The 26,606-nt window shown below is 35.8% G+C and overlaps 2 protein-coding genes across 13 annotated transcripts in view; both read right to left on the reverse strand.

Annotated features, from left to right (window-relative positions):
- gstk1 (glutathione S-transferase kappa 1) overlaps window positions 1–26,606 on the reverse strand; it is a 32,263-nt gene that overhangs the window by 4,558 nt on the left and 1,099 nt on the right. For 2 of the 12 annotated variants that reach the window (XM_068213942.2, XM_068213941.2), the window contains exons 4-8: window positions 25,327–25,455; window positions 24,739–24,884; window positions 9,405–9,512; window positions 343–414; window positions 67–148 (exon numbers count right to left, since the gene is read on the reverse strand). In XM_068213942.2, coding sequence (XP_068070043.2) covers window positions 67–148; window positions 343–414; window positions 9,405–9,512; window positions 24,739–24,884; window positions 25,327–25,455 — 537 coding nt within the window. 12 annotated transcript variants of the gene reach the window in all.
- Window positions 17,579–22,114, reverse strand: gstk4 (glutathione S-transferase kappa 4). Its single transcript, NM_001040300.1, is given in 8 exon segments — window positions 17,579–18,900; window positions 18,902–19,003; window positions 19,085–19,201; window positions 19,351–19,496; window positions 19,910–20,026; window positions 20,206–20,287; window positions 20,439–20,510; window positions 22,036–22,114. Coding segments are annotated over 7 exon segments (648 nt in total). The 5' UTR covers window positions 22,036–22,114; the 3' UTR covers window positions 17,579–18,888.

Here is a 26,606-nt window from a genome sequence, read left to right on the forward strand (position 1 = left end):
ATTTACTGTCTGGGATTTTTATATTTTTGTACTGTACAGATTGGAATGAGGTAATTTCCTTGTTACCTGAGCCATACATGACACCTGCTAAATATGCCGGTTTCAATTTGAGTTCGACGTTCCAAATATTTTTGTACCGACAAAGTACCTTAACAAAAACAAAACAAAAACACAAATATAAACTATAAAAAGATAAAAATTATATTAAAAATATAAAAATAGCAATGATTAAATTTATACTATTCTGTAGTTCAAATGGTAGAGTATTACAATGTTAAAATAAACTGATCAAAAGTGCACCTTTAATGCAATGTATGGTTAAAGGCAGAAAATACTATGCACCTCAAATGCCAGCCAGGAGTAAGGAGAGGAAATATCATAGAACAACTTGATCACCTTTCCAGAACTGATCATCTGTAATAAATAAGCACATTTTAACATTTGATGAGAAGCTGAATTTCACAATGACATCACCAAAACTATTTATACAATTATAATTTATAGTATGGAAGAAAGAGTCAATAAAGATAGACAATGTGTAACATCATATTCATCAAAAGACGGTTTATGTGCAAGTAACCGCACCGGTCCGAGCAGGGAGCGAGCCGGCATGGGAGACAAGCTCCGAGGATGCTAAAGATTGCAGAACAACGTCTGTCGCTGGATCCGAGGACTGAGATTTACGCGATCACCAGCTGGCTTCCGTTACATAAGGGCAAATATAGATGACTAAAACCTCATTTACTCATTTTACTCATACTTTTTATCATTTATAATGTCCAAAGCATTGATATTAATATTAAATGCTACTTTTCTGCCTTTATTAGCCTTTTTCTCGCCTGTTTACTGGGTTAAAAATCTTACATTATTCTATCTCCACCTGCTGGTGAAAGCTAGAGCAGCTGGCGATCTTCAATCTGCAATCTATTGCTTTTCCTGCAGTTCCCGGATGTAATGTTCAATTTTATCAGTCAAATTTGATCCACTGAATTTATGGAAGTGAATATTTGAACTGAAATAAAATGAACTGAAAATTACCTTTTGAATATTATACATCGTATTTTTAAAGGGTATTGAATATTTTGTAAGTAAAATCTGAAAATTGAATATGAATTATTAAATTTTCAAGTATGAAAACGTGTTTAAAATATTTTTCGTTTAAATATTTACAGCTTAAATAAACAGATATGTTAAATTTCAGGACCTAAAAATACAAACCCTGGAATTCAAGTCATTAAAATGCAAGAACTTGTTAATACGGTGTATTATTTTTTTCAGTTTGTGATATTCAACAAGCTTTTTAATTTAAGACTTTTGGCATTGATTTTGTTCCATAGATACTTAGACAAGTTAGTTTGGGTCGTAGCCTATCCACTTGTTAAGTGTAACGTCACGCAAAGCGGCTTCCGGGTCCAAGCGCTATATTAAACTGTACCAAAATAAGTTATCAAAAAAATTGATTCGGGGATATTTAATTTCATATGGAAAAACAAACCTCACTATTTAAATACAAATATTTTATGTAATTCATATAATCAAGAAGGCTGCAAGATTTTGATAATTCCAATACAATTTTTAAACTGAATTGGATTAAACATTATATTAAACATAAAAATGTAATTTAGTATATATTCCCAAACCTCATTTTTTGAAAAAGTCGGTGGTATAGAGTTTCTTTTAAAGTGTGACTTTGATATTAATTAACTCCCCATTCAGTTATCTTTTCATAGGCAGGCTATTATATATATATATATATTTCCTAGAAGTTTGATTCATTATCCTGCAACTTTTAAACAAGTACTTTTGGAATAACCAATTTGAGAATATCAATTGGAACTTGATCTGACTTTATAACAACAAATATTGTGCCACTAATAAATTCAGTGAAATATATTTTAAAGTTATACATAAAATATATACAACCAACCATTTTCTCAAGAGATATAATCTGAATCTTGTGTTTTTTGCAAATTAGATGTTGAGACTGTGATGCATTTCTTTTTTTGATTGTATGTATGTTAAATATTTTTTGGTTTGATGTTGAATGTCTATTTTAATATAATGAGTGGTCATAGAATTAATATAAAGAAAAGAGACATCATTTTATGCACATAAAAAAAAGATAACAATAAGAATCGCCTGTTTATGTTAAATCTTTTGATACTATTAGACAAATTTCATATACACAAGTGTAAATGGATGAAGAGGATTCTAACATCTTCCATTTCAAGGCTGATTATAAAATCGTAAAGCGACCAGAACAGTGAATATAAAAACTTCTCTATGGTAATTGTCTTGTTCTTTAAATTATTTATTTATTTATTTATTTATTATTTTATTTATTTATTTATTTTTTTGTTATTTTTCTAGATGTTATGCAAAATGTGAATATTCTATTGTAATATTTGTTATAAATTTGATTGGAAATGTTCAGTAAATACAATACTTTTTTTGCTAAATCAAACTTATGCTAATGGGAAGTCATATGTCCTCATTTAGTATCATAGAATTGATCCTGTACTAAACATAAATGGAGTAGATGGTTTTTAGTAAAAAAAAAAAAATGTACAAACAAAGTTATTAGATTATAATTTTTTTAAAACAGCTTTAAAGCCTAGAGGTACATTTGTTTGGAATCTTTGTTTTGAAGATATTGTTTGGAAAAAAGCTTGGTTGCTTCCTTTTCGTTTCTGCATAGGTAATAAACATAGGGAACTACATTTAAAAATATTTCATAACATTTATGTTAGCAATGATACATTGTTTACATTTATGCAGACTGATGGAAACTGCTCGTTCTGTTTGGATCATCCAGAGTCTCTGGTTCATCTTTTTTATGAATGTCAACATTCAAAGTTTTGGGAAGACATATCATTGTATGTCCAAAATAAAATCAGGTTTTCGATGTAATTTGACCCCAAAAGATGTAATTTATTTTTTCTTCTTTTGTGCAATTTATAATGAATCTTTGGATTTTATATGGTACATTTCATATTGATAAATGTAGATTGAATAATTCTAAACCTTGATTAAAGGTTTCTATTATAGATTTTAATTTATATATAGACTCGCTCCAGTATATTAATAGTAAAAGTGTCAAGATACAATTAAAGCTGCAAAAGAGTTATATTGAATAGTAAACTTGCTGTCAATCGGGTATAGGGTGAATAATCCCTTATTATAATAGTTATATTTTCATTGTAAGGGTTTCTATTTTGAGGTTGTCTTTTTATTTATTTTATGCCATTTATTTTTTTAGCTTATTTATGTTATTAGTTACGTTTGTATTATTTGGTTGTCATGTTTAAATTGTATAATTGCTGTTGTTAAAAAAAAGCACTTTATCAAACGTAACGTTTGCAAAGTGGTGTAATACTTTCGAAAATCACGATCGCAATATAGAGTTGAAGTCAGAATTATTAGCAACCCCCCTCCCCTCCCCTTCTTCTTTTTTTTTTTTTTTCTTTTTTAAATATTTCCCAAATGATGTTTCACAGAGCAAGGAAATTTACTCAGTATGTCTGATAATATATTTTTTCATCAAGAGAAAGTCTTATTTCATTTATTTCAGCTAGAATAAAAGCTGTTTTTAAAAAAAATAAAAAAACAAACATTTTAGAGTCAAAATGATTAGCCCCTTTAAGCTATATTTTATTTCAATAGTCTACAGAGCAAACCATCGTTATACAATAACTTGCCAAATAACCCTAATCTGCCTTGTTAACCTAATTAACCTAGTTAAACCTTTAAATGTCACTTTAAGCTGTATAGAAGTTTCTTGAAAAATATCTTGACAAATATTATTTAGTGTCATCATGGCAAAGATAAACTTAATTAGTTATTAGACATGATCAGTTATTAAAACTTGGACCCGGAAACAGTATTTCACACGTCACGACTTAAATCCGGCAATTACTGAGGATAATGATTACATGTTCGACATATAGCAAAGTTTATCTATAGTCTTTGCCTATGGCATGCTAGCATTGCATTTAAAACTGGTTAAAATGGTTCAGAAATTTGACTAAACAATTGATTTTTTAACTGAACAGATCCAAGCGCATCTGTTCTTGAGTCATCAATTTACTGATTCGAAAGATCCACTGAATTTATTAAGTGATTTACATGGAATCAAAATCAGGAGATCCTCTGAGCTTGAGTGCCTGTGATTATTGGCATGAAATGTACATTTTCTAATGCTGCAATTTTAGAATTTATTGTTGTAAATCATAACCATATTTTCTGTCATGATGAGCTGTTGTTTTTGAACAAAATCTACTGTAAGGTCGAGCTGCAAGCCCAATTGTATAGAGTGTGCAGAAATGTTGACTTTACTCTTCCCTAATATACATAAACACAAAACTAGAATGGTTACTTGTCATTCTTTTCATTTGCCTTGTGCTACTTTTTTTTAATATTGTATGTTTTTATTTGTCAGCACATTTTCTTAAATATACACTATGTGGTATAATTAGTTATTTTCACTTGTTTTTACTCTTGAACTGTCATTATTGTTAGTAGTTACCAGTGTATGACAAGTTTTGATAATAAAGTTCTATCCTTTATTTATTTATTTATTTTGTAATTGAAAAATCAAGTACTTTTGTACAAGTGAAATTTGAAAGAGCGTCTACATAATTATACTGGATAAATATTTAGTAAGGGTAACCTACTTCGTCCTTTACTGGCAGACATCCAAAACGCTGCTGTGTGCAGCTGACAACTTGAGAGGAGCTTATAGAATTCCCAACACAAATACCTGCTGCCAAGAAATGAGATTCCGATGCATGCTGTATTGAGAATTAATAGTCAACATTATGATATGAAAAACCTGATACAGTTATTAGAACAATTAGTAATATTTTTCCAAGGTATGATTTAATGTTTTGAAAGTGGCATGACCCCACCACATGTCTGACACTGTAAATGCATGTTTCTTATTCTATTTCTTACTTTTTTATCATTTTCATCAAGAGGAAATCATAAGAGCATTATACTAATAGTACATTTTAAATTCAGTAAACCACAAAAGTAAAATTTAGAATCTTGCAAATTTAAAGAAATATCCTGTATAAACTCTGCAAACATTTTCTAAAAGCTGTTGCTGTACACCCCTCACAAATCTAAGCTATAAATTCATATTTTTAATAGGAAGCCATACAATATTATATTTGTGCATATACATTAGTTTAGTCAGTACTGAAGCCAAATCTGCAGCTTATCTAACAAAATAACTTATACACATATACTAGGATGTTACTTTGACATGCACTTGACCTGAAATAGAAGTTACTTGAAGCTGTCTTTTAACCTTCTGTTCAGGAGAGGAAAGAAAAACATTACTGATGCTGCAATTCCCTACAAGATGCATTTAGTAATAATTATGTTTGCATTGTGTTATTTAAATGTCTTGTTATTGGATGTCTTTAACTTACCCTGCTGCTCTGTTGTGCTTTTCTGATTTGGATGTGATGTCTGTATTATGGCGCACTGCCACCGCCGACTACACTGTAAAGCCCCAATGTATGCTTGATTTATATAGAGTCCAGCTATATTTATCTTCAACGTGACACTGAATGACTTCAGAAAAAGCAACTTCCAAACACTTGAATACATTTTTTTCTAGGCCTACTGGCCTAGCTTGCTGCCTAGCTATCCAGTCTGCTAACATAAAAGGCATAAAGAACCACAGTTTGCATTTTTAAGATCCGTCCCTTCTGTCCATTATTCTGTTTTTGTAAAACTGTGAAACACAAAATAAATCTATTTTTAATCTCACATGAGTCAGTAAGATATTTTTCCGTGCATCAGGCAGGAGTGGGCGTAGCCAGCAGGGGAGAAGGTCAGTTAGCTCACAAAATGAGACACAAACCGTGAGGAGAGGCATGAGTTTATAGTTTACAAAGTTAAAATGCAAAGAAATGAACAGTGATTTAATGCCCTGCTACATTTGTTATTCATAATTTCATAAACAGAAAACCACAATTTATATCATTATAAAGATGTGTGTTCATGTAAACACTATAAATGAGGACTTCTCCCTCAATCCCCGTATCCAGCAGACTCAGTGCAGCAGGTCTCCTGACCTGTTCATTTTAACCATTAACCCTGCTGGTAATCTGGAGGATTTAGGCAAACACAGCAGCATGGCGATGTGTCTGAATGTGAACGAACTCCTGATAAAAGACAACATCCGCCATTCTCTAATTCTCGTGCTGCTCTCCCTACAAAAAAGCTAGCAGCACACACACAGCTTTGCTGTATGATCGGCCCTGACAAGATCGCGGGGGAAAACATGCAACAAACCCCGTGGATCATGGAAACAAACGCATATGAGCCTTCATGAACGGCTAAATACTGTGCCGTGGTTTCCGTGTCTCTCAGCTCGGGCTTGACACTGGCAGGTCTCATGAATAATTAAGCAGCCGGCTCTTCTCATAGGATAAGAAAACTCTGCTATGAATAATAATGAGAAACCGACGCGTCATCATTGCACTTGCAGTTCTGCGCTACGTCGCTGATTTTGATCCAGCCCCAAAAATCATTTTAAACCCCGAAGCTGAAATTAGCTGACAAAAGCTCAAAAATATCCAGTTTCCCCCCACAATTAAAGCCTTCAGGTGCTAACAATAGCCCCTTTCACACAGTGATACCGGTAAATATCTGGAAAATTTCCGGAACGACTTTACCGGTATATTCAAAAAAGCACTGTTCACACAGGCGAGGACGTTACGGAAATTTTCCAGAAAAGAGCATTCACACATCCATTCCAAAATACCGGTAAATTCTGACATCATTCACCACAAATGAGCTTTAAACGGCTGCGCTTGTATTTGTAAACATTTGACTAAATTACAAACTCTGTGGATGATCAATATTGTAAACAACTTTCGCAGGATCACTTTCGCATGTCGAGATGTTCATGTGCGTGTGCAAGCGCTCACAGGCTGTTTCACAGGCACACGCAAAGCTTGAAGGTAAACAAACAATGGCTTATTATAAGCATCTCATCGATGATTATTTACACAGTTGGCATTAAGAAGAACATATAAACGTGATCTGACTAACTTCTAGCAGCTAAATGTGTCTGGAAAAATATTCAAAGGCTTTTATTCTCACAAACCGCGCGGACGTAAATGCGCCTGACTGTTGTGATTGGCTAAAGTAGACGTCTCACGTCAGCACGTTCTAGACGTGCACGCGCTTATTACGGCAATCTTCCTTCTGCATTCACACAGCGCAGCATTCCGGCAAATTGCCGGTAATGTTACAACTTCTCTTTCCGGAAAATAGCCAGAACGAATTTACCGGTATTTTCAAAAAGGACCTGTTAACACATACAACCGGCAATTTTCCGGAAAGGTCTGTATGTGTGAAAGGGGCTATTGTCTTAACTGATGCTCAACACACACCAGGGGCGGACTGGGACTAAAAATCTGCCCTGGCCACACCAGCCCACATTACGACACCAACACAGCCCCATCCACGGACACGCACATTCACTACTTATATTGTTGTACAGATGGTGACATAATGTAAGAAGTACCATATTTTACGCAGCTGATGTCCTCCAAGCTGCAACCCATCATTGGGAAACCCCTATACACACAAATTCACATACGTGAAGTTTATTCATAAACAAATTTCGAGAGGATCACGTGCTTATGATTGTTCACAGCTGTTCCAACTTTAGCTAATGACTGATTATCCTATCAGACGATCCTTAACTCACTATAAATAACCAGACTTTTTTCATCTAAATATCTTCGTCTTGAAGAAACCTCCCCACCCAACCCTACTTTCCCTCCTTTCAAACGGGCGTCACGGTGGCCAGCGATTAGCGCTGTTGCCTCACAGCAGGAATGCCCCTGGTTTAATTCCTTTCCAAACCAGATGGCATTTCTGTGGGCACTTCTGTTTGCTCGTTCTCCCCGTGGTCACGTGGGTTTTCCCCGGGTCCTCCGGTTTCCTCCCACAGTTCAAAAACAAGCACTCTAAACAATTAATCAAAATACATTAGCTAAACTCTGAGTACACCTTTCAGCATACATATCCGACACTTAGCTACAACAAGCAAGAAGGGGAGTCATCGAGATCTACCTAAGCTCAAACTCCCCTCTCGCCTTGCAACGGGAGGGAGCCTAGGGCTCGAGGATCTTATAAGCTCAGGGCTCTCTCCCGGGACAGCACGCCAAACTAGATTTACTATCAATCATCAGCTAAGTGTGAACTCTTGAAATGCACTATGGCCAATTAGGCCTACCCAATTCGACTATAGCACATGTGTTTGGACTTGTGAGGGAAACCGGGAGGAAACCCATGCGAACATGCAAACTCCACACAGAAACACCAGCTAACCAGCCGAGGTACAAACCATCGACCTTCTTGCTGTCAACAGTGTCCTTTCCAGTCTATTTCAGTTAATGTTATGCATTTGGCAGCGTCTGATTTTAGAGCAATTTTTTTGCGTTTTCTTGGCTTTTCGGCACCGCCTTTTCTTTTTTTTTTTAACGGTCCATCTCTGACAATTAGCTTGTGTTGCACTTACTGTTTGTTTGACATTCTTGCCAGATTTTGATTACGTCCATGTAACCTCTGATTGGGTCTGCCCATCTCGAAACCAGTCAACCATTACCGATTGGGCCAACGCTTAACATTTATTATTATTATTATTATTACTATCATCATCATCATCATCATCATCATAATATTCACATCTTGCAAGAGAAAAACATGTAAAAACAATACATATTAAAAAAACGTTATTTAAAAAATAGCATACCGGCCTACATTTTAAAAAAATGGTCCGGCCCTTCTGGCATTTGCCAGAATTGCTAGATGGCCAGTCTGCCCCTGACACACACACATCTGTTAATATAAAAAAAAAGTTCTCCAGGGTGTCCTGAACCTTTAATCATTGGATGGCGCTGGAAGACAATACAGATTACTGACAATGAACAAAGAACTTTAAAGCATTACACGGACCCATACCCGATTGCCATTTCTTATACTGTTTTCCTATATCTGTTTTCAAATCTCAAATGTACTTATGGTCTAAAACCATGACAATGATGAACATATTAGATAGCAGTTACTTAAATTGTAATGATATTAAAAAAAATCTTTTTATTGTATTTTTGATCAAGTAAATGCACCAGTTCTCTCCCGCAACACAAAATAAAAAGAGCTATACTGGACAGCAAGGGTTTTTTTATACTCTAAAATTACTTAGGAATTTAAGAATTAAAATATGCTATAGGACACTAATCTAATAAGAAAAAAATGGTGGGAAAACAAAAGCACTGCAAAAACCGGTGGAGAAAAAAAATCACTGTAAGGAGTATTTATTCTAATACACTACAAAGACATTTTGGATAGAAAGAAGAAAATTAAAGTGCACTGACTTTATACTTAATGGCTTCACTTCTTTGATTGTCTTTGATTGCCTGAGATGTGGCGAGGGTCAGCAATTCATCCACCTCACTGGCTGTAAGACCTGCCTTTAATCCTGCCTGTGAAAAACAAAAAGAAAAGACATCATGTAATGTAATGTAATGTAAAGTTACACTTACGGCCACTTTATTAGGTTCACTTATACGTTTTATCAACGGTTCAGGCTGGTGGTGTAAGGGGGATATTTGTGGGGGATATTTTCTTGGCACACTTTGGGCCCATTGGTACCTAATGAGCATCGTGTCAACACCATCCCTTCGCCAAATGTCCATCTCTTTATGACCACAGTGTATCATCTTCTGTTGGCTATTTCCAGCATGATAACGCATCACGGCATAAAGCATGAATCATATTGGACTGTTTTCTTGAACATGACAATGAGTTCACTGTAATCAAATGGCCTCCACAGTCACCAGATTTCAATCCAATAGAGCACCTTTGGAATGTGGTAGAACGAGAGATTCGCATCATGTATGTGCATGCAACTGTGTGATGCTATCTCAATATGGACCAAGGAATATATCCAGCACCTTGTTGAATCTATGCCACGAAGGATTAAGGCAGTTCTAAACTCAAAGGTGGGTCTAACCCATTACTTGTAAGGTGTAATTAGGAGGGGTCAATCCCCTCCAAACCCCCCTGTAATTCGCACCCTGAGTATACACTTTTTAGTGTTTACACTTTATGATGGGGTTCTTCACACAAGGAATATCATTTTTGGACTGTGGAATATTACGAAACGTCGTTCGAATGAAATTAACCATGAAAAGGGAAGCTTTTTACTGAAATTGTGTGATAAATTGCTTGGGTACAGTTGAAGTCAGAACTCTTAGCCCCCTGAATTATTAGCGCCCCTGTTTATTTATTTTTTCCCCCAATTTCTGTTTAACGGATTGATTGTTGATTGTTTCAACACATTTCTAAACATAATTGTTTTAAAAACTCATTTCTAATAACCGATTTATTATATCTTTGCCATGATGACAGTAAATATTATTTGACTATATGTTTTTCAAGACACTTCTATAAAGCTTAAAGTAACATTTAAAGGCTTATCTAGGTTAATCAGGGTAACTAGGCAGGTTAGGGTAATAAGGCAAGTTATTGTATATCAATGGTTTGTTCTGTAGACTATTGAAAAAATAGCTAATAAAAAAAGGGGCTAATAATATTGTCCCAAAAATGTTTTTTTTAAAACTGCTTTTATTCTAGCCGAAACAAAACAAATAAGACTTTCTCCTGATGAAAAAATGTTATCAGACATACTATGAAAATTTCCCTGCTCTGTTAAACATAATTTGGGAAATTTTTTTTTTTAAAAATTAAAAATTAAAAGGGGGGCTAATAATTCTGACTTCAACTGTATGTATTATTTAGATTGCGTTAATCAATCATCAACCGGTTTGTAGATGACATGATCATAAAATAAATTAAAGCCTCTTAATTCCTCTGAATCTGAGACTGTATCTCTGCAATTCTTAAACATACTGACACCCAACTTAAAGTGTATCATTGTCACCTTTAGACTGACCACATCACATAAACTTGGTTACAGTGTCACCTATTGGCCAAGAGTTATATATCATTCATCATTATTAATAATGAAACTTACAAAATTGGTAATAACTTTTGGTAGTAAATGCTTATTTTGACAAAATTTGTCTCAATTTTTCATTGCGTCATGCTGACAAAGACAACAATTTTGCCATAATCTGCCAAAATTTGTTTGCCATATTGATTTTGTCTAGATTACACTTTTAATGGTTATTTGTCTCCACCCTGCTAAACTGTGCTTAATCTTAACTTCGTCTCTTCATCTAAACACACTACTTGGCCATCAAAAGATACAAGATATTATTTTGTTACCTATTCTACTCTGTGACCAACAGTAAGAGTTAACATTTTAGACTTGAATGTGTGTGAATTTGAATATGTTTATTTGGTTGTAGGTTGCTTAAATACAAAGTTTGAAAGAGTAGTGTCACACTCTTGGCTTGGTAGGGTGAGGCCCAAATCATTTCTCCCCTGAAAGACAAAGGAAAGAATGAGTGGACAATTAGAGCCTTTGACCAAAGATTTCTATATCCTACTGTTAGGTAGACATTTATTGTTTAAAACATTATCAGGAAAACTGCCCAGTTAGCAAAGAATTCTGGTCCAGATTTGGCATCAAGCTGGCACAGCAGGCATTCGTCCGCACTGGCATACAACATGTGGGCCTAACATAACCCAGGTTTGGCCGAGGTGGCACCATTTTAGAGGTGGCACTCAAGACTTGGGCCAGTCAAATGTAGTATTTTGCCCAAATGTTAAAAATGTATATGTGGACCACTTAAGTTTGGCCTATCTTGACCCACTTTTAAAATACATTTAAATAATTTTTAATTAAAGAAAAAATTCTATCAATCAGGTCGCTTTAAGAAAAAGCACAGCCATAAAGCAAAATGCTTGATAAGTTTAGAAAAAACATTGCAGTCGTGACACACCAACACATCAGGTCCAGTTCAGGCCCAGTTATGGGTTATTAACTTGGCTGAGACTTGGCCCAGATATGGTCCATGTTTGCCTCTTGTATGGAAGCCAGACTTGGTCCAATCATGTACCGTAATTCACTGCAGCATGTGGGCCAAGCAAATGCTTATGGTGTGGGCCAGAGAAATATTGCTATGGGGGTGGGTAAGTAAAAGATGAAAAACTAATACAAAAAAAACAAATAAATAAAACAAACAAAAAACAAAATAATTAGCAAGCTAAGTGTACAGCGTCTCATCAAGTGCAGTGTGGATTTAGCCCAATCCCAAATAGCACACTTCATTTACGCAAGGGTCCAGTTGATTCAGTACTGTAATTTGTTTTCAAGGACCATGATAGGAGGCCATGATGGACAGAGGCTATTGGGCAGATTTGGCCAGGATGCAGGGGCTAAACCCCTACTTTTTTTCGAAGGACATCCTTGGATTTTTAATGACCACAGAGAGTCAGGACCTCGGTTTAATGTCTCATCCAAAAGACGGCAGTCAGTCAGACACATCACACTTTAGTATTCAGCCTAAAGTGCCATTTAAAGAGTTATATGTATGTTAAAGAAGTGTATGTTAATGTATGTTAAAGAAAAATGAGGAAAGCCATTGGACAACAGTGGTTTGTTCTGTACAAAATAATTCTTAAGGGGTTAATTATATTGACATGCTTATCAGGCCTATATAAACTGCTTTTACTCCAGCCAGACTAACATAAATAGCCTGAGACTTTCTCCAGAATAAAAACGTGAACATTTTCTTGGTCTATTAATCATAAATTTTGACTTCACATGAGTGTGTGTGTGTGTGTGTGTGTGTGTGTGTGTGTGTGTGTGTGTGTGTGTGTGTGCGCGTGTGTGTGTGTGTGTGTGTGAGTGTTTGTGTTTACTCCATACCTCTTTCACTTCTTGGAAGAAAATACAAAAAGATGAGGCAAAATGGCAAAACAGTCTGATTACCTTTGTTTGGATGCATGCAAATATGAATGTTGCTATTTTTTGTTGGAATAATTTTCATGGAATAACGCCACATGAAAATTACAATTTACTAAAAAAATCACACAAACATTAAAAAAAGTGAAAATGACAACAAACAGGAATTTAAATTAAGAGAGAAATAAAAAAGAGCACATGCACATCCTAATTATTTATTTGTAACATTTTGTTATATTAGATATGTGTTTACAAAGGTGTGTTTTGTCTTTGTTTGCATGTAAATCTAAATTAATAAACATATGTTATGGTCTTTGTCTTTTTTTTTAGTTATCTACAAAAATACAAAAAAGGTATACAACAAAGCCAGGTAAAAACCATAGTAAAAAATAGTAGATAGAGAATAAAGTGTAATTTGTCAGTATCATCCGATAAGCATTTAGCTGAATCGTCAGGCAGTCATTTCCCATCATGCTTTTGGTAAAGTGCGATGTGAAGTGTGATGCCATGTTCTAACATCTGTGTATGTATGATGGAGCGTTTGTTTTGATTTGTTGCTTATTTGTAATTTGTGGCTTTGTGCCAACAGGTGTCTGTTCACAGGGGTTTTATAATTAGTGGCGGCCGAGTCTAACGATTTTACTAAACTTACATTAGCTGTCCCCACTTGGCACCAGAGGGCCAAGACTGTAGCCCATGTGTTGGTTACAGAATGGTTTTATAAGTTTGGTGTTCCAGTGTGGACATTCAGATCAAGGACGTAATTTTGAGTCCCTACTGATGCAGCAGTTTTGTTTACTTTGCGGCATTAAGTCTCCAACCCAAACTCATTCTAAAAACGTAGTCCCGCGGACATTTATGGAGACCGCAATTTATGTAGCCGGAGGTACATTTTTTTCAGCGATTGCTACGGGGCGATGTGACGCTGTTCCTCTTCGTGCTCGCCCGCTGGCCGCTTACCTCCGTGTGAAGGGCTTTCCCACAACAACCAGTTTGTCCAGTTAGCTCATCTTGTACGCCGGCCGAGTGGAGGCGTGGAGAGGAGCTGACCACGATGATCGGGTTCAAGTCCGGGGAAGAGCGATTCCAGAAATCAGGTAAGACAAAAAAAAGAATCCAAAAAATAAAGTGAATGAGTTCATAACAGGGTGAGAATGTGGTGAAATCCGAAAACGTGGTCAAAATCAGATGAGGGCTTTTCTTTTTCTGGACGGCTTTTGTAAATCGTTACTTGGGTTTAAGGAAGCAAGCCAGCACGCGGGTCAATTGGTAAAACCGGTTGGGTTCAAGGAAGGAAGAGGAGGGTGGGTCGGCTAATTGGCCGGTCGCCCAGTCAATCATTAAGCCAGTCGGACAGACGGTCATTCGACAGTGGCCTCCGGTGGGTTAACACGAGAACAGCACGTGTGCCAATGGCGCTCGAGAGAGACGTTCAAGATGCGACAAAGCGCACACAGCGGATTTGCGAAAACAAAAACTGCACAAATACGTACCTCCCGGGACGTATTTCGTGGTCTCCAGAAGCATCTGCGGGACTACGTTTTCAGAATGAGCCTGGGTTGGAAGTCTCGGACAACACCATTTCATCCAGCTGGTAATGGTCAGTGTGTGCACTTCAATAGGACCCTGCATAACCTCTTATGTACTCTCCCGCCTTCTAAGAAAAGAGATTGGGTATCTTGTCTTCCAGGCTACTGGTGAGTCACCACACTTCTTTATGTTCGGTCAGGAACCATGACTTGCAGTGGATTTTTTGTTGGGCCGAGTCTCAGAGCCAGTGGCAACAGCATGAGTGGGTTGTAGAACATCAGGCAAGGCTGTGGACTGCTTTCAAGGGTGCACAAGATCATTTGAGACTAACTGCAGATTGGTGGAAGGAGTGTTTTGATTTGCAAGTGTGAAATTTGCCTCTCAAAATTGGACAGCTTGTTTACCTTTTTGAATGTAGATTAAAGGTCAGAAGATTCAAGATATGTGAAGTTTGGTGATTTAAAGGGTCATAGAAGTGCCCAAGGAAGGAGGCTCTAAATATACTATTGCACCAGTACATGATGAGGGTAAGATTAAATGGGTTTATTGTTCACTAATTGAGGCTCAGGTTCGATACTGTGTTAAGTATTTTGTAGTTTTACTGCAACACAACTGAAGTAATACAATACATCTAATTCCATTACATCTACTGCAACACAACTGAAGTACTACAATACAACCAACTGCTGTACATCTACTGCAATACAACTGAAGAGCTGTTTTGAACTGCCGAAACAAACTTAAAATGAACATTATTTTGTCCGGATTATATTCTAAATGATGTGATTTCGCTTCATTCTTTGTTTTAAGTATATGAGGGCCTTTAAAAGAAATTGTTAAGATTTAGAGTGTCATTTGGTATTGGGGTTTGGTTTTTAGGAAATACTCCATAAGCTCAAGTTTGTAAGAACCGAAGAAGACCTCAGCCTTCCCGTTACACACAATAAATGGAAAACCGAAGCACTACAAAAATTGTGTTAGTATGTTTTATTAACACAAATAAATTTTGGAGGGAAAGACAAAGGGTGCAGAGATGCAAGCAAACAACATAGACTTTATACTACATGGGCTTCATTTGTGATACTTGTCAGCTTATCTTTGATTTGCTGAGATTCAGCAAGGGTCAATGCTGAGAAACCAGCCTTTATTCTTACCTGTGAAATTCAAAAGGATTTTTAAGAACAAAAGAGTATATTTTATTGTCTATTATAAGTTTAGCATATGTCAGTGCTAAAGCATATTTTGGAATATCCACGTATGTAATTGTACTTTAATGTTGATTTAATTTGTAATCATGAGTGTAGCATACCTCTGTGAGTGATGTAGGCTGGACTATGTCCTAATGAGTCCTCCACATTCATTTCCAGAGCTCTCTAGACACCTTCTCCACAAGATCACCACCATCTCTATTCTTCTCTGCTACTGCTGTCACAAAATGCATCAGAATCACAGGGTCTAAGGTGGCAAAGAGAAAATGGAGAATACATCACTCACTCTCTTTCGGCTTATTCCCTACTTTATCAGGGATCGCCACAGCGGAATGAACAGCCAATTACTTTTGTAATTGTTTTACATAGATGCCCTTTCAGCCGCAAGCCAGTATTGAGAGTACAACCCTCAGTTCTGGGAAACACCCAAACAGTCTTCTCATTCTTGTTACTTTGTCTTTGTAGAGGAAACCAGAGCACCCGGAGGAAAACCATGGCCTCCTGGTTGAGCCAGAACTTAAATCAGCAACTTTGTTTCTGTTAGTCAACCATGCTAAAAACTGAGCAACAGTGCGGCTCCAAAATACATTACATTACATTAAAAGAATATAAAAATCATTATCCTCTTCCTAAAATTACAGGAATTTTCCAGGAGAAATAACAAAACGGGAGGGAGGTGGAAGATGGGTGTGAAATACGAAGACTCCAGGGAAAAACAAGATTGTTGGCAGGTATGGTCAGGACATTCTGTCCCAGGCTAAACCACGGCCGTGTTCTTTTAGCAGGCTCTACATCCAGTCATTTGTAACTGATCCAGGATGCAGCAGCAAGAGTGGTTTTAATGAGCCGAAAAGAACACACTGTTCACCCCCCGCATAATCTGAATTGCTACTGGATCCATTTGCTGCTGAGTCTTCTGTAACTGAGGGGATGCTGGAGTATCCATGTGCAGTATTTATTAAACAGAGAATGGTTAGACAGGCAAAGGTCGATCACAGGAGCAAATGCCTACATACAGGTGATACAAAAATATGTGGTCAAAACAGGTAAATGGTCTGGACAAAACAACGGAAACAATAAAACACAGCAAAGGGTCAAAAACACGGCAAGACAAGAAAAGGCTTTATGGTGTTACAATAACAAGATCGCAATCGTGGATCGCTGGTGATCGTGACTTATAGGGAAAACCAAAAACAGGTCAAATGTGCACCTTCAACTCAATGTAAATAAAGATTAAGGGTAAAATTTAAAGTTAATATCTTCCACATCGATTATCGATTATGTTGTCTGCTACATTGGCAACTTTAAGAACTAAAAGAGCTCTGAAATGAGACACAGCTGTTCACAGCGAGTGAGCAGCATTAGTTTTAAGTTCAAATATATAATCATTTAAACAAATAATACGGCTTGCACAAAAGCAAGAGAGAAGTCTGACAGGAAATTGCAGATCGCCTCAATGGGCTATGTAGCAATATATTATAAAATATGGGCAATTATTTAGGCCTATTAACATGAAATTAAGTAATTGTCATAATACTTGGAAATTGTGCTTGACCGCGCTTGAATATGCGCTTGCTGCCAATTGTTGTTTGCAAAAAATAATTTTAATGCATTGCAGGCTCCCTGTAACATACAAAATGTGCTAAATGCAAGCCCATTAGGTTTAAAATAAACAAAGAGCCGTGCACGCACAAGCGGCGGGATTTTTAATCTGCTCCTGAATATGCTGCAAATACCTGCTTTCTCTTTGACACTTGAAGTGAGGCTACTGCTTGGCCCGGATCCATCTCCCAATCATTCCACTCAGGGTTTACAGCTTTAAAGTCATTATTTAAGTAATGTAGTCTTTATATCAGTCAGTGCTTTCTTCTCCCCATGTTGGCGTGGGTTTCCTCTGGGTGCTCCGTTTTTTTTACTTTTATTTATTTTTTTTTTTATGAAACCAATTTTCTTTAGGAGGTTTAGACATACAGGCATGACTCTTGACTCACTTAATGTGCATGAAAAACACTGTTAATGATTTAGGACAAAAAGAAATCGTCAACTTAATGGCATAAACATTTAAATATGTTTATTTAGAGGTTGTTTCAAATATACAGTATGGAGGTGCAGCGTCACACTGAGGGTTTGGTAGGGTGAGGCCCCAACCATTTCTCCCCTGAAAGACAAAAGAAAAAATGGGTGGAAAATTTGAGCCTTTGACCAAAGATTTCTATATCCTACAGTTAATGGTTTTACTTTTTATATATTTAAAAGGTTTTAAACATCATCAGAAAAACTGGGTTTGGAAAAAAAAGGGTTTTGGCCCAATCCCACATGGCACATTTAAGCAAATTTTCGCAATGAAATCATTTGGTTCCAGCCAAGAACGCTTGACCAAATTTCTTATGTGAAGAAAGCTTAATTCTTTAGTAGCGATGTTGTCATCTATTACAGTATTTTAACCCATAGTCTTTGGGCCAACACCAGACACCAGTAATTAGTTACAAACAAAGGATATGGCTCTGTTAAACCTACCAGTAGAGAATCTGGAATACACAAGATGTAGTTGATGCCATACAAAAGCATTTTAAAGAAGGCTGGTCTTTTGTTTGGTGCATGTCTATCAGATTCCAATGGGCTATACAACTGAATGTTACAGATATGGATTGCATAAGGTAAGATAAGGTAAGGTAAGACTAAAAATACAGTTGATTTCATCTAAGATGCAATCACAATAAAAATGCATAAGACTAAATATACATGCAATTGTTCAATGTGCAAGTCTGTGGACTCTAGAAAAGTTCTGCTTGTGTGCATAAGTTTTTTTTTTTTTTTTAACTGCATCGCTTTCATCACTAGCATTGATTTGGGGTTTGCCTAGAGATTCAGGGATTATCAATCTTAAATAATTCGCTGATAAATAAAGTAAATTCTAACTCAAACTAATACAGGATTTTTACTGGGGCATCTGATGCCAGTGCTCTGAGCAGACTTTTACCAGATATTCAAAGTGATATTACATCACAGAAGTGCTCAATAAATTAAGGCCTTGATGTATATCTCAAATGGAGTTCTTACTCTTTGTTTGAGAGCAATAAGAAGTTTGAAATGGCTGAGTGACAGTATTCTGTTTTCAAACACTCCACACTGCTTGCATGCACACCCATAATCACAGCAGTGATGGCAGCTGTGAGAGAAGACTATAAATAAATGCATTTAATGCTTTTATTGGTGCATTTTAGAACAATGGAGAGTCTGTGGATATTAGATAATTTTAAGTCTTACCAAGGAAATACGCCATAAGCTCAAATTTATCTGACCCGAAGAAGACCTCAGCCTTCCCATCAACCTGAACCACAATGAATGGTAAACCAAAGCACTACAGAGGGAAAAATTGTGTTAGTATGTTTTATTAACACTAATTTTGCTAACCCCAGACATGCAAGCAACCCCCACTGACCTTATACTCCAGGGCTTCATTTGTGATACTTGTCAGCTTGTCTTTAATTTGCTGAGATTTAGCAAGGATCAGAATGTCTTCCACCTCAGTGGCTGAGAAACCAGCCTTGATTCCCACCTGTGAAAATCAGAAGGATTTTACAAAACAAAATAGTTTATATTATTGACTTTGTTATAGGTTTAGTATATGTCAGTACTAAAATAGATTTTGGAATATCCACACACCTAATCTTGATTAAATTTGTAATCATCATGAGCATAGCATACCTCTGTGAGTGAGGCAGGCTGGACTATGTCCTGATGAGTGCTCCACATTCTTTTCCAGAGCTCCCTAGACACCTTCTCCACCAGATCGCCACCATCTTTATCCTTCTCTGCTACAGCGGTCACAAAATGCATCGGAATCAGAGAGTCTAATTCGGCAAAGAGAAAAAAGGAGAATATAAGAAATGTGTGCATCGATGGATTTGCTCTTCAGTGTTTGTACTCTCAGCAGCGAGTAAACCACACTGAACTGAACTGAATTTAAACTCTGAAAACTGAACTGACACGGTTTCAATTCCCTATAATCTACTCTGGCACAATCTACATTGTAAAAGTGCTATAGAAATAAAGATCAGTTGGAAACTGATTCCAGCAACCCAGTGCGCCATCATTTTCCTCCCAGCAGAACCAGGAAATATTGAGGTGAATGGTGATAGTAACTGCAGATATGATTTAAGCAAAAAACAAACAGATGGGTTACGTTTTTTGTAATTACATGTCTAAATAGGATAAACCCTTTCTCAACAATAAAAAAATGCATTACAAATATTCTCTGAGAGACCTGTTTTGCTTAGATTTTCAGGTTGATGCATTGGAACCCCAAAGTACTGAGACAGCAGCGTCAGATCTGAAGTCATGTACAAGAGCGTTCTAGGGTTTAATCCAGGGTGCTGGTTCCCTATGAAAAGAACAAACTTAATAAGCTTTTCCCAAATAGTGAAAATGTATGTTATAATTAATATATGTATTTTGTACATTTGTGAAATAAGGAGAATAATCCTAAATTAGTTACATTTACTGTCTGGGATTTTTATATTTTGTAGTGTACAGATTGGAATGAGGTCATTTCCTTGTTACCTGAGCCATACATGACGCCTGCTAAATGTGCCGGTTTCAATTTGAGTTCCATGTTCCAAACATTTTTATAACGACACAGCACCTTAACAAAAAACAATTACAAACATACAAAATGGCAAATATCTAATTTAAAGGTTTCTGTAGATCAAACGGTAGAGTATGAAAATGCTGTGGGTTAGATTACAAAGAAAAGCACTGATCAAAAGTGCACCTTCAATGCAATGTAAGGTTACCTCAAATGCCAGCCAGGAGTAAGGAGAGGAAATATCATAGAACAACTTGATCACCTTTCCAGAACTGATCATCTGTAATAAATAAGCACATTTTAACATTTGATGAGAAGCTGAATTTCACAATGACATCACCAAAACTGTTGAACCATATATTTTTTTCCTGGAAATATGCGTTTTTTAATTTGTGCATACAAAAACACACAAAAAACGCCCAAACATTTTGATATGAGACATAAAATATTCAGGCATGTGAGGACAAAAAAGAAAATACAATAATTTTTTTGTTTGTTTTTATTTTATCCGTTTAAATGTTTTGCAGTAGTCAGTCAAGTAATATTTAATAGGTTTTTACTTAGGCTATGGCGCTATTTCTCTGACAAATGTGAAAGCAGTATTGCAAGTCAAGAGCGCATTCATGTAATACAAGCGAGCGAATCTGTTTGCTCACGCACTAATTTTCTCTGTTTGTGAACAGAGCTCTCAAATATAGGCTACCCTGCAATCCTTTTTTGACAGACATCCAAAACAATGTGCTTGACTAAATGCTCTTGTAACTTGTCTTTTCATGTCTTCATGTGTTGGTATTTATCAGCTGACAACTTGTGAAGAGCTTATTGAGCTTCTCCGCACACAAACACCTGCTGCCAAGATATAATGCATTGTTGAGCATTAATAGTCATTATTATAAGAGAAGGCAACGCCGTGGCACAGTAGGTAGTGCTATCGCCACACAGCAAAAAGGTTGCTGGGTCGATCCTCGGCTCAATTGGCGTTTCTGTGTGGAGTTTGCATGTTCTCCCCGCGTTCGCGTGGGTTTCTCCGGTTGCCCCGGTTTCCCCCACAGTCCAAAGACATGCGGTACAGGTGAATTGGGTAGGCTAAATTCTCTGTAATGTGTGTGGATGTTTTACAGAGATGGGTTGCGGCTGGAAGGGCATCCGCTGCGTAAAAATGTGCTGGATAAGTTGGCGGTTCATTCCACTGTGGCGACCCCGGATTAATAAAGGGACTAAGCCGACAAGAAAACGAATAAATGAATGATAAGAAAAACCTGATAAAATTATTAGAACAATTATTAATATTTTGCCAAGGTATGATTTAATGTTTTGAAGGTGGCATGACCCCACCACCTGTCTGACACTGTAAATGCACGTTTCTCGTTTTATTTCTTTTTTTATCATATTCATCAAGAGGAAATCATGAGAGCATTATACTAATAGCACATTTTAAATTCAGCAAAACAGAGAAACACAAAGTGGAAGCTTGCAAATTTAAAGAAATATCAAGTATATATATATATATATATATATATATATATATATATATATATATATATATATATATATATATATATACTTGATATTTCTATATATATATATATATATATATATATATATATATATATATATATATATATATATATATATATATATATATATCAATTCTGCAAACATTTTCTAAAAGCTGCAGCAGTTAAAAGTAAAACGTAAAAAGTTTTTTTTTTTTTTGTAAACAGTGTCGAATATTTTGCATTTAATAATAATTATGTTTGCATTGTGGTATTTAAATGTCTTGTTATTGGATGTCTTTAACTTACCCTGCTGCTCTGTTGTGCTTTTCTGATTTGGGTGTTATGCCTGTTTTATGGCGCAATGTCACCGCCGACTACTGTAAAGCCACAATGCTAAGTTTTAAATAGTCCAGCCAGGGCCGTGCAGAGACCCTTCGAAGGGTATGTGCTTAAAGTGCAAACTGAGGGAGGGGGTGGGCTGATGACCGATCGCGAATTGAAGATTAAAGACGACCGGGGTGTTGGAGGTTGGGGGGGGTGTTTGGTGATGAAGAAGTGAAGGGACACTCTGCACAGATTGAGCCCTACCTGTAGACGTGTCTGAATCCAGCTATATTTATATTCAATGACACTGGAGACTAGAGATATGACTCCTGAAAACTTACTTAAAAAATACTTTTGTAGGCTTACTGGCCTTGCTCGCTGCTATCCAGTCAGCAACACATAAAAGGCATAAAGAACCACAGTTTGCTGTTTGAAGATCTGTCCCTTCTGTCCATTATTCTATTTTTGTAAAAATGTGAAACACAAATACATCTCTTTTAATCTCACATAAGTCTTGTGCAGTGGTTTATCGTCACAAAGTAAAGTTATTTAGATTAATTTAGCCAACATCAATGAGCCATAACATCTAAATGCCTCGACTCTGCCAAACTGACTAAAATGAAACTGAAGCTTCTGGTTTTATTCCGCTACCAACTTTAACCATCAGGTGGCGCTAGAAGAAGACAATAAAGATCACTGACATTATTGACATTTCCTTCGCTTCAGCTGTTTTTTAAATATACTCAAATGTACTTATGGTTTACTAAAATTAAATAGCAGTTATTTTAAATTGTAATAATATTTGAAAATATTATTTATTTTAATGTATTTTTGATCAAGTAAGCACCGTTAGTGTGCAAAAGAGACTTACTGATAAATCCTTCTGTCCTTAAACATTCATTGTTACAGATATTTTTTCTCTGTGTACATGATTTATTTTGAGCTGTTTTTTAACAGAACAGATTTTTATTTAGAAAGGCTTAAAATATACAGTGGATGAATGAAAACTGATCACATTTTGGCCATGGGTTTGACTGGATTAGGCCCCATCCACTTCTCTCCTGCAAAACAAAATAAAAAGAGAATGACTGGACAGAACATTTTTCTTTTACACTCTAAAATTACTAAGGAATTTAAGAATTAAAATGTGTTATAGGACAATAATCTAATAAGAAAAAAACTCATAGTTACCAATGATGTGAGCCATGACCTCAAATCTGTCAGAACCAAAGAAGATCTCAGGCTTCCCGTCCACATGACACACAATGGTGGGAAAACCAAAGCACTGCAAAAACAGGTGGAGAAAAAAATTCACTGTAAGGAGTATTTATTCTATTATACTACAAATACATTTTGGATAGAAAGAAGAAAATTAAAGTGCACTGACTTTATACTTTATGGCTTCACTTGTGACACTCTTCAGCTTGTCTTTGATTGGCTGAGAAGTGGCGAGAGTCAGCAATTCATCCACCTCACTGGCTGTAAGACCTGCCTTTAATCCTGCCTGTGAAAAACAGAAAGAAAAGACATCATGTAATGTAATGTAATGTTATGTAAAGTTTCACTTACCGGCCACTTTATTAGGTACACTAATACGTTTTAACAACAGTTCAGGCAGGTGGTGTAAGAGTGTGGGGGATATTTTTCTTGGCACACTTTGGGCCCATTGGTACCTAATAAGCCTTGTGTCAACACCATCCCTTCGCCAAATGTCCATCTCTTTATGACCACAGTGTACCATCTTCTGATGGCTATTTCCAGCATGATAACACATCAGGTCATAAAGCATGAATCATATTAGTCTGTTTTCTTGAACATAACAATAAGTTCACTGTACTCAAATGGCCTCTACAGTCACCACATTTCAATCCAACAGAGCACCTTTGGGATGTGGTAGAATGGGAGATTCGCATCATGAATGTGTATGCAACTGTGTGATGTTATCATCTCAATATGGACCAAAATCTCTGATGAATATATCTAGTACCTTGTTGTCTGTGCCACAAAGGATTAAGGCAGTTCTGAAGGCAAAAGTGGGTCTAACCCATTACTAGTAAGGTGTACCTAATAAAATGGCCAGTGTGTTTATATAGCACACATGGCCATACACATAAAACACTTGGATTGTTGGTGGGGAGAGTGAATAAATGTCCATCTCAATAACACGGCTGATATGATTCTCTTGAGCAAGACATAAATTAATAAAATATATTCTCATAGAAAATAATTTTGAAAATAGTAAAAATGCCTGCCTTTAATCCTGCCTGTAAACAACTGAAAGAAAAAAAAATCAGTGTCAATTTCAGAAACTGAAATGCTCACATTTTAGATTTTCATAATTATTTTCCTCTAAAGAAAGACAAACATTTAAATGTTATGAATGTGTATTTACTGAGTAATACTCTATTAAGAAGAGATGTTGAGCCAAATTAGAGAGGGGTAAAATTTATTTCGAAAGAAGTAAGCATCATTATGTTATTTTTAGGAAGAAATTGCAAGGTCTATTAGCAAAATTTATTGACTTTAATGATCCTTGTTGAATTTCTCACCAATATAAATGAGGTTTTCCATGTCAGTTTTAAGAAGTTTTAACTCAAGATCAACATGTAAATCTATTCGAACTAGCTGTTCTTTAAATGCAGGTTATGCATCTGAGGCCTCTTTATTAAAAACAAAACAGTATACCTCAGCAAATGAGGCAGGCAGAGTAATATCTTGATCGTTGCTCCAGATACGATTCCAGAGCTCTCTAGAAACCCTCTCCAACTTCACATCTCCCTCTTTCTCCTTCTCTGCTACCGCTGTCACAAAGCGCATTGCTTTCAGTGAACCTATATGAGAAGATAAAGGAAAAGAAAGGATAGGAGCAATTTAGTAAGAAATCAAGATTATGCCTTATTTAGATTTTTCTTTAAAAGCAGAGTTCACACAAAAATGAAAAATCTGTAATCACTCACTCGTTCCAAAACTATCATCACTTTCTTTCTGCTTCTGATAAAAAAAATGTTGAGGAAAGATGGAAACCTTTAACTATTGACCTCCATAGTATTTGTTTTTCTTCTTTAAAAGTCAACAGGTTTCAGCTTTCTTCCAAATATCTTTTTTTTTGTATTTAACAGAAGAACAAAAACAAGATTTTAACCACTTCAAGAGGAGTTAATGTGAGCAAATATTCCTTTCTGTGTGAACTATGCCTTTAAATAATAAAGTACTCTAAAAATAGTCAAACATTAATTTTCTATACATAAAACGTATGACTTGTACTGTAAATACCTTTCTCAAACATTGTCTCAAAAACGTTGGAAGGTTGACGCACAGGAACCCCAAAGTACTCGGACACATGCTTCAGATCACTGGTCATGTACAAAAACTTGTTGGGGATCATTCCAGGAGGCCGATTGCCTACAAACAAAAGACACAAAATTATCTTTGGTTATCATCTATAAAAACTGCATACAATTTTTAGGCCTTTATCTTTTAGCTTTTTTTTTATTATTCTTCGCAGAGGAGTTCTTAGTACATTATACATCATATAGAGCAAGATCATTTTGTGTAGAATGCACAATTTTCGATGATCTAGATTTTTTTAACTGTCTCATGTAGGCCATTATTGACTAGTAAAATAGATTTATTTGTAAAATATACATGCAAAATGCAGCTCTAAGATGTACTTTGTCCAGTAATTCAGGGTTTATTCATACCAGGGGGCTGCAAAGAAGTGTTAGGGGGTCTGTGGAACTGTTTGGAACAAATAGCCTGACAAAAATATACCAAAACAATTAAGTAAAATATTTAATTAATGAAGTAGTAAAATAAATAACAGACACACATTAGTATAAAAGATACAACTAAAAATTAGAACAAAACATGTTTAATTATCTGACACATTTTTAGAATACATAAAAAAATATAATAAAAAAATTGGTGTAAAATATATAGTTGGTTAAAATTTATGATAAAAATATTTAAATGTTATACTGAATAAATTGGGAAAATTATAATAAAAAAAATATTCAGTAATTTAAAGTCTTCTTATATCTCAGTATAAATTGAGTATACACTATCAGAGGCGGTCAACTTTTTTGGTAATTTATAGTTTGTGTGTAAAACAGGCTTCAGTCTTTTATTGTATTTATATATTCAAGTGTTCAGTGTTTTGAGGGATATTTAGTGTCTGACCTACAGTATCCTCTGATTAGTTATTTTAGAGGTTTGTAGGTCAAACTATACAAACTATGCATCTAATTTTACTGTATTTTAGACTAAATGTTGATACCAACACCAATTGACCAGAAAGTGTCTTGTGAACACTTACGATGTCAATCGGTGCTCTAGATCTGCTAATTTTAGACTGTTGAACGATTTTTTTTTCTGGCATAGACCGATTGGCGCGATTATGGATTCTCAGTGGTATTAACGATTATAGGGGTGGTCAGAAGTATGTTTATATAATCTGTCATTTTAATCATTAAAATTATTATTTAAAACATAAAACAATTTCTCACTATTAAAGGCCTTCAGTAGGTGTCAAGCGTTTATTACACTTTTTAGTG

The sequence above is a fragment of the Danio rerio genome, chromosome 16, assembly GCF_049306965.1.
Source record: "Danio rerio strain Tuebingen ecotype United States chromosome 16, GRCz12tu, whole genome shotgun sequence".
In the NCBI taxonomy this organism is placed as follows: Eukaryota; Metazoa; Chordata; class Actinopteri; order Cypriniformes; family Danionidae; genus Danio; species Danio rerio.